Here is a 9,895-nt window from a genome sequence, read left to right as displayed (position 1 = left end):
ATCTTATGTATTTTGATTAATTATATTTAAAAGTATTATAATTTATATATTGCATATTTCTAAGATATTTATTTAACTTACTTTATTTATTCATTATAATTAATTTATTGTCATATTAATATTTGATTAGTTATTTACCAAAAAGTTCTCTTTATTTTTTTTTAATCTTAAATTTCATATATTTATTCATTGTTCATATATTTATTTTTATTTTAATATTAAATCTAATATTTCTATTAATATTTTCTTATAATTTATTGTCTTATATGTTGACCATCAATTATATGATCATGAATATTGTTTTAATTTCTTTAAAAAACAAAATTTTATTTCTTTCTCTTTTATTTTATCTATTTTTTTATTTTATAACTTATTCACTATAAAATATCATATATGCTAAAAGAAAAATTCATTTTTTATTAGATTTTCTTTTATTTGGTAATATTTTTTCCTTCCCGTGATGCATTATTAATTTATTTTTACTCTTTAATATTTTTATAAACTATAAAATGTTATTATTCATTATTGTACTCTAATTTTTCTATCTCTTTTATTTTATTTTTATTTATTTGAGTTTTTATATTTTTATTATAAATTTGATTATTTTAATTCCATATAAGTTATAATTTATCATAATTCTTCACATGTGGTGTCTTTTCAATATTTAAATTATATTCATTATGGACTTAATTTTATTTTTAATTTGGGAGATTGAGTAATGAAATAACATTGATGAAGAGTGTTATATATCTTTTTTTTTTTTTGTCTTTTTGGCTTACCTTCCTTTTATAAAGATTAGGCATAATTATATACAATATAATAGTGGTTATGTATAAAGGATAAGTATAAATTATATTTTATCTATTTATTTTAGTAAATTTTTATTATCTATCTTAAAATAAAAAAAAATATTATAAATTACTTTTTGAACTAATAAGTCTACTAACATTGTGATATGATATTGTGCATTTATTTTATTTTTAACATTTTTGGTAAGTATTTAAACTAACAAAAAAATATAAAATTATTTTCAGGTACAAATATAATTACTTTAACTCAAGAATAGATAAAATATATTAGTATATTTTAAACGATAACAATATTGGTCATATTACTTTAATTTTAAAAATAAATATAATAATATAATATAAAATAATTCTAAATAGATTTTAACAAAAAATAGTTTTTCATAATATTTTTTTACTATAATAATAATAAAAAAAATTCAAAGACAATTTTATTTTATATTAGATTTACTTGTTTAAATTGATTTTAACATAATAATAAAATAGTTTAAAATTTTACTCATAAATCATAAAAAAATATTTACAAATTTATCCATTAACGTTATTTCAAAAAATCTTTAAAAAGATAAAATTCTAATATAAATATTTTAATTTAATCACAAATTATATATTATTATTAATGAATAATTATTATATTTTGAAAATAACTAAAATTATTAATTATTAATTTTATTATTTTTAATATTAAAAATAATAAAGCTTTAAATTTAATTAACTTTATAAACTTTTTATAATAAAATTTACTATATATTTTTTTATTTAAAAAATTAAAAAAATACTTTATATATTTTTTATATTATTCCGTGCGAAGAGTACAGATACATATACCAGTTTTTTATTTAAGTGTCGGGTTCTCGTATATTTATGGTGTCTGTAAGTGTATTTCGTATATAGTATCTTTGCCTGTCTTGCTGGTTGCTACAATTATCCATTTGAGCAGATACAGCACAGCGGCCATTCATTAATTAATTAATAATATGATAATGCAGATAACGTTTTTTTTGTTTGTTTTATGCAACGTGGAGTGTGGATCTATGTTGTTTTTCTATTAAAAATATTATTTATATATTAAAATTAGTTATTAAAATTAAGTATTAATATTTTTTTAAATAATATACGTATATTTTAATTTATTTTTATATTAATAATTAATTTTAATATATATATAATATAAAATTTAAATTTTTAAATTTTTAAAATTTATTTTAAAAAATAAAGTATAATTTATTATTATTTATTTAATAGATGAAATTAAAAAAATATAAAAAATATTTAATAATGAGAGATTTAACTTTATCTTTTAAAATAAAAATTTAAAATTGAGAAGATGCAAATTCTGTAGTATATTTATTTTCCTAGCTATATATAACCCCATTCTCCCTCGTTGATTTTGAAGCAATTCGTTAATGAGTTTGCATGAAGAGTGAGTGAGTTAGTTGAGTTGTTGACAGTTGAAACCGTCTGATATTCATGGCTTGGTTTCTGACAGTATGGATCTTTCTTCTTCTTCTTCTTCTTGAGGAGGGTGCAGGTGGGTCCATTTCAAGCAGCAGTTCAAGCCGGCGGTGTTACAAAAGAGTGTACAGCTTCGGAGATTCCCTTGCGGACACCGGAAACACCTTATACGGCGCTTCCACTCTCCCTCAGGCGTCAGAGATAATTCCGTCATTAAATCTTCCATACGGAGAAACCTACTTTCATCACCCAACTGGAAGATGGTCGGATGGCCGTCTCATCATTGATTTCATTGGTAATACCGGTATCTCCCTATCTCGTTTGTTTTTTTTTTTTTTTTGGAATGGATATTTTTAATTTTTTTAATTATTTTTTAATTGTTTAGTAAAATATAATTTTTTATTATTTAATATTCTTTAATATATTTTTTAGTTTTATTTAAAAAATATAAAATAAAAAATTATATTTTATCAAATAATTAAAAAATAAAAAATTTATTTTTATTTTCTCTTTTTGGTATTTTTTAAATCATAATTTATTTATCTAAATACTATTTACATATTAAAAATATTAACTACCCAAACTTTATATATTTATATATAAATATATATAATTTAATTTATTTATAATATATATTTTATATTTTAATATATTATACCATATCATGCTTGATCTTTTATTATTAGAAGCAACTTTTTTCAGTTTTTACATTTTAGCATACTAAAAGCTTTTTCATGCCAAGGACCAGGGATGCACTTTAAGGCTTTGCACCAAGAATTATTTTTGAATAATTTTTTTAATCAAATTAATCTCTAAAAGATTAATCATGTTTGTCATTCTATTAATATGGTAACAATTTCCGTTAACAATTGGCTACATAAAACGTTAAATAATAGACCACCCCCTAAAACGACATCGTTCTAATTCATAAGAGAAGAATTGTCACAAAACCACCAATGACCATTACCGAACGTCATAGTTTCAGAAGGGGACAAAGGATTGATCGTTTTCCAACTTCAAATAGAAATGAGTGGGATCATTGCATTTTTGAATCAACTAAAGAAAGAGAATAAGAAATGCATTGAATAGAATGTCTTTGTTGTTGATAAAGGATTTTTGTTATTCTCTCTAACAATTTTTCGTAGGGTAATAACTCTTAAAATTTTTGTACTCTACGGATTGTGTGTTGATTCCTCTTATTACCAATATATGTTCCTCTTTCATTCATTGTTGGTAGCTGAGGAAATGGGGATTCCGCTGGTGAAACCATACCTGGGAATCAAGAGCGGTAAAATAAAAGATTGGAATCCATTATTGGAGGGAGTGAATTTTGCTGTTGGGGGTGCCACTGCCTTGGATTCTAGCTTCTTTAGAGACAAGGGTATATTTGCTTCAACCAACTATACCCTAAGTGTACAGTTAGATTGGTTCATCAACTTGCTCCCTTCTCTCTCTAACTCTTCTTCAGGTAAACTACTTTCTTTCCTTCAACTTAGTTGGATTCAACGGGGAATGTTAGGGGCAGCAATTTTGGTATTTTGTAACTATCAATTGGTCATCAATAATGTTTTTAATGGTGTGAGATTACATTTAATGGTGGAAAATCACTCACTTTTGTTTTGATGGTTAAGTGCTTGCAAAAAAATACAAAAGTTGCTGGCTTATAAACTTTTTATGGATTCAACTCTATATTTATTTATAATATATATTTTAAATTTTTTTATATTTTATTATCTTAAATCTGTTAACCATGTTCAATCGATTTATCATTTTTTTTTATTTTTAACTAATTCACTGACAACCATATTTTAGTTTAAATCGAATCAATTTAATATCGAACTAGTAGGTTCAATTCGGTTGTTAGAAGAACTATGGCTAGTTGACTACATATATATTAATATTATTTAATAAGAAATGCAAGAAATGGAATCATTATAAATTTGAAAAATAACATTTTTAAAACGCGACATTTTTTTTTGTTTTTCGACATATATCGTCTTATTATTAGTATTATGAACAGGTAACAGGTTGATGAAAATCAATAATCATACATATAAAAAAAATAAAAAAAAAATCTATTACTAGTATTAGCTTAGTATTTTATCAAAGAAGCTAGATAAAAACGTCTAAAATATTTTTTTTAAAGATATTTTTTAGTAATTAAAATTTAATACATATAAGAGTAAAGTATTATTTTTGTTCCCAACGTTTGGGGTAAATTCTATTCGTGTCTCTAACGTTTAAATCGTCTTATTTGTATTCCTAACGTTTGTAAACGTGATTCAATGTTATCTTGCTGTCAATTACACATCATGAACGCTTTAGTTTGAGTTTTAAAAATCTCTTGAAGTTAGAATATAAATGTTTGGGATAAAATCGGTGATCCACTCTGAAAAATAACTCATCAAAAGTTGAAACTAATTCCTACAACATTTACATAATTCACTTTTCTAGGGACATAATTGAATTTAAACACAAATAATTGGTATAATATTAAAATCGAACACATCTAAGTGAGACCTAATTGATAATGAATACATCCAAGTGAGAATAATTGAAAAATATAATCTAATTTGTTAGTATAATTGATCGTAGGATAACATTGAATCACTTTTATAAACGTTAGGGATACAAATAAGACGATTTAAACGTTAGGGACATAAATAAGACTTACCCCAAACGTTGGGGACAAAAACGATACTTTACTCTACATATAATTGATTAAATCGTATTATTTTTGTCAAAATTAGACCAAATAAATTAATTTACCTGAAAAAATAGTAAATTAAATCTTAAACTGTCTAAATTAATATTATTTTTTATAAAAAATAACTACAATATCTTTATTATAAAAAATGACCAAAATATTCCTATTATATATATTAATTTTGAGAATTCTAAATTTTAACCCTTTACTTCTTGCCATGATAGGGTTAGGAGTATTTTAGATAATAGAAGTATTTTAATTATTTTCTGTAATAAGGATATTGTAGTTATTTTTTATAAAAAATAATATTAATTTAGATCATTTTAAGATTTGATTCACTATTTTTTTGATTAAATTAATTTGACTGATCTAATTTTAACAAAAATAACATGGTTTAATTGATTATATGTGCTAAATTTTATTATTGTGCATAATTTTTAAATTGAAAATTAAGCATGAGACAAAATAAGAAGCTTTATGGTAGAGTCAAGAGTGAATTAAAGCAATAATAACAAGTTATGATGAGTGGAGTTGGAAGTGAGTTGAGTTGGACTAAGATTAAGTTTGACTTACAAAAATTGAGCTTACTTTACGGTTCGACTTATTAACAATTTAGCCTAATTTTTAAGTTTAATCTCGACTCACCGAAAGTTCACGAGCTGACTCAAATAATAGAAACATAATTTATAATTTTATATCAATAAATTATAACTTATATATTTTAAAAAATATTTAAAAAAATTAATTTTATATATTATTTATCTATCAATAAATTATAAATTTTTTATTTATGTCCTATATTAAAAATATATATAAAAAATAAATATAAAAATTTAAATAATTAAAATTATTAATATATATTATTATTATTATTATTATTATTATTATTATTATTATTATTTCATATGTATATATATAATATTAAAAATATAGATTAAATATTTATAAGATATATGTATTAATAATATATATATATATAATCGAGGTACCTCACGAGTTAATGAGTTGAGTTTATTCAAATTTAAACTCGACTTATTTAATTTATGAGTTCAATTTTAGATTTAAATTTAACTCACCAACTCATAAATTTAGGTTATTAAACTCTTAACTAGTCGAATTTGAGCTGATTCATGAGTTGATTTTATTCACATCTAACACTAATAGTGAGTCATAAAACTTTGGTTTGACTTACAGGGTTGAAAGAAATTCTTGGGAGCTCTTTGTTTCTTGTGGGAGAGATTGGTGGAAACGATTTCAACCATCCTCTCAGAATACATAAGAATATAAAAGAAATCAGAAAATATGTGCCCCTCGTGATTAATGAAATCTCTTCAGCTATCAATGTAAGATTTTTTTTTATTTTTTTATACAAGTACATTTGAATGGCTCATTTGATTTTCAGTTACTAGCAGGTCAGGCGTCAGGGAGGACCCTTTCAAATTCTTTGCAAGTGTTATATACATAATTTGAGAGATATGTTATAAAGTTATAAGTCAGAAATAAGAATTTGAATAACAAAATATAAAAAAAACTCAATAAATAGTTACTAGGGCAAATCACTATAATAAACTAAGGAGAACAAAATTTTACACAAATCTGTTAAACCAGAGTCTGGTTCAAGAATCCACTAAAATACGTTTTTATGTAGTTTGAAACAGTGTAATTCGAACTCCAAATTCATATAATTCGAATTATGTTAATTCAAACTACGTTGACATGCACACACCCATGTAATTCGAATCCATCTTATTCGAATTATACACTAATAGTAATTCGAATAAGAGTGATTCGAATTACTCCCTAGCACGTAATTTTAAGTAATTCGAATTTGACTGATTCGAATTATTCATAGTATAATTTGAATTATGCTGTTAAAAAATTAATAATTTATTAAAAAATTAATAATTTAAAAATTAAAAAAATATATATTTATTTCATACATTAAAAAAAAGTTAACAAAATATTTAATTACGAGACTTTTTTAAAATATTAATGAGTTATCAATTCGAATTCCATACAATACTCTTTTGTCCATTTTTAATAGCTCATGAATATTTTTTAACAAATTTTTTTAATAAATTTATTTAAATTATACTACAAAAAATATTTTATTCTATGCAAAACAATTTTAAAAAAATGGCTTAAAAAATATTAGGAGTTCTATAAAAATTTGTAATGTTCTAATGACTTAGGTAAATATATGGGCATGTACTCAAATTTTAAATAAAATTATCTACATAGTCAATTTTAATTTAAAAATTAAAAAAAATATTTTATTCCATACAAAACAATTAAAAAATATATTTTATTCTATACAAAATAATTTTTTAAAAAATGACTTAAAAGATGGATTCGAATTACATGGATGTGTGCATATCAACGTAGTTCGAATAAACATGATTCGAATTATATGAATTTGGAGTTTGAATTGCACTGTTTCGAACTACATAGAAACGTGCTTTGGTAGATTTTTAAACCAGAATCTAGTTTGGCGGATTTGTGTAAATTTTTGTTCTCCTTGATTTATTATGGTGATTTGCCCTAGTTACTATGTATATATTTTTATATATCTTTATAATGAAATAATCAACTACTATATAAAATAATTAATATTTTATAGTAGAATAATAAAATTTTCCATAAAGTAACTGCCAATTTTATTTTTTATATTTTTATTTATATTTTTAAATGTAAATCTAATTTATTTATATTATATATGAAATTTGATTAAAAAATTAAATATAAAATAATTTTGTATTTTTATATTGTGGTTGACTTTTTGTGTCTATATACCATCACAGTTTTTGCTTGACTTATTTATATATATGCTTTTACAATATTTTAGAAAATATCAAATTAATAAAACAAAAAAAAATATATTTTAAGAATTGAATTTATTTGATCTAATTCAAACAATATAAAATTATATCATTACCATTATTCATAAGAAAAAAAAAAGTTTGAAATCTAAATTCTTTAAACCAAAATTTTGTCAATGTTGTGTTTCTCTCTTACTCTTCTCTTTCCTGTTTGCCAAAGAATTAATAAAAAAAAAAAGAGTTGGTTTCTTAAATAGATTCTTTATCAAAATATGAACGAAAGAATGTCTTAAATATTTAACTATTTTTTTCATGAATTTGAAATAAAAAAAAGAAGAGAGGATTGTACGATTTATTATATATTTTTACAATTTCATACTGTACTATAATATTAGAAATAAAATGATAAATAGTAATGCATACAATAATTTAACAAGAATAAAAAAGTAAATTTAATTAAAATGATAAAATCCCTCTATTTAGGAACTTAAACATACCAGGTTAACAAAATCTTTCAAAATCATTATCCATGCGAACAATCAACAATGTTTAAGCGTTCAAATAATTCATTTTCAGAAATTGATCGAGGTGGGAGCACAAACTCTGGTGGTACCAGGAAACTTTCCTATTGGGTGCAACTTCAAGTATTTGACAATGTTTCAAAGTTCAAATAAGAGTGAATATGATGAAGCTGGTTGTCTAAAGTGGTTAAACAAGTTTGCTCAGTACTATAACGACATGCTTTATGCCGAACTTAATCGACTTCGACTGCTTCATCCCACTACAACTATCATCTATGCAGATTATTACAATTCTGCCTTAAGATTATATCGTTCTCCAACACAATTTGGTATGAACTACTCTCTATTTTTGATAATGTTATTTTATTTTTTTATTTATATATACAAAAATTCAAAAAAATTATGTGTAGAATGATAACTAAAAAAATAAGAATGATATTATGATACTGATTAGTTATCACTTATTTAAATGATATTATTCATTAATAAGTGCTTGTTTGGGTGTCATTAAATTGATAAAAAAGAATTTTTTTGCAATAATTTTTTTTTTATTTTTTTAGTGTATGTGTTTGACAAATTTCTAATAATAAAAGTAAAAGTACTAAAAAAATAAAAAAAAAAAATCTTTTTTGAAAAGTTACAATTTACATATTTGTTTAAAAGATCTTTTTTCTTAAAAAAATATTTTTCACATAATAAATATACAAAAAAGTACTTTTATCTTATTTTATCTAAACATAATTGATAGATAAAAAAATATTTTTACATGAGATATCTAAATATAAAATTATTTCTACTTTTGTAAAAGATTATTTAAAAAAATATCATTTAAAAAAATATCTTTTTTAAAAATAGCGCCCAAACCAACCCTAACTTATAAAGAGATAATTAAAGTGTATTTGATTTATGTTTTTAATTTTTGTTTTCATTTACAGTGTTTTTTATTTTTAGAAAATTGTAAGAAAAAAAAAGTAAAAACAATACTTTTTTATTTTCTTTTTCTTTTTCACAAAATTTTAAAAATAAAAATATAAACCAAATTATGTTTTTTATGTTGTAATAGTACATGACTAGGTGTATATTATTTTTACCACAAGAATGCATGAAAATTAAATTTCTGTTATGGTATAATTATAAATTATAAATAAACAGATTTCACATTAGGTTTAAAATGGAATGAAGATTATTTTAGGGTATGTAATTTATTTCTTGATGATGAAAATTCAGGTATTACAAACCCAATTTCAAGTGCATGTTGTCCGCTGACAGATGTAAACCATCCTACTGATTTGCATTGTGGCAGCCCAGGGGTCATAGCTTGTGTTGATCCATCTCAATACATTCCTTGGGATGGATGGCATCTTACTGAGGCAGCATATAAATTGATTGCCCAAGGTTTATTCAATGGACCATTTACTAATCCTAAACTTGATCTTTCATGCGTACATAATTCAGAAATATAGTATGATCTATGTTATCATCCAAAGAAATTAATCAAATAGATTTCGTTGTATTTATTTTACTGTTTCAGTCAGTCTAAAATCATAAAGATATATAGTTTGTTAAAAGCCTTCCACATATGTATTA

General features: G+C 22.5%; 1 protein-coding gene across 2 annotated transcripts; it reads left to right on the top strand.

Annotated features, from left to right (window-relative positions):
- The first annotated feature begins 2,148 nt into the window (after nucleotides 1-2,148).
- On the top strand, nucleotides 2,149-9,825 carry LOC107605246 (GDSL esterase/lipase At1g28600). Of its 2 annotated transcripts, none has more exons than XM_016307050.3 (5): nucleotides 2,149-2,556; nucleotides 3,499-3,729; nucleotides 6,163-6,311; nucleotides 8,364-8,637; nucleotides 9,536-9,825. In XM_016307050.3, exons 1-5 carry the CDS (start codon nucleotides 2,277-2,279, stop codon nucleotides 9,769-9,771), a joined length of 1,170 nt encoding a protein of 389 aa, XP_016162536.2. In that variant the 5' UTR covers nucleotides 2,149-2,276; the 3' UTR covers nucleotides 9,772-9,825. The 2 variants fall into 2 exon arrangements, with proteins under 2 accessions (XP_016162536.2, XP_088347953.1); XM_088491827.1 differs by having other exon boundaries at nucleotides 2,182-2,584; nucleotides 3,407-3,729.
- Nucleotides 9,826-9,895: the final 70 nt, after the last annotated feature.

This window comes from Arachis ipaensis, chromosome B6, assembly GCF_059453495.1.
Source record: "Arachis ipaensis isolate K30076 ecotype BB chromosome B6, ASM5945349v1, whole genome shotgun sequence".
In the NCBI taxonomy this organism is placed as follows: domain Eukaryota; kingdom Viridiplantae; phylum Streptophyta; class Magnoliopsida; order Fabales; family Fabaceae; genus Arachis; species Arachis ipaensis.
Note: the sequence above shows the minus strand (reverse complement) of the source record. Positions and strands in the feature narration are given on the sequence as shown.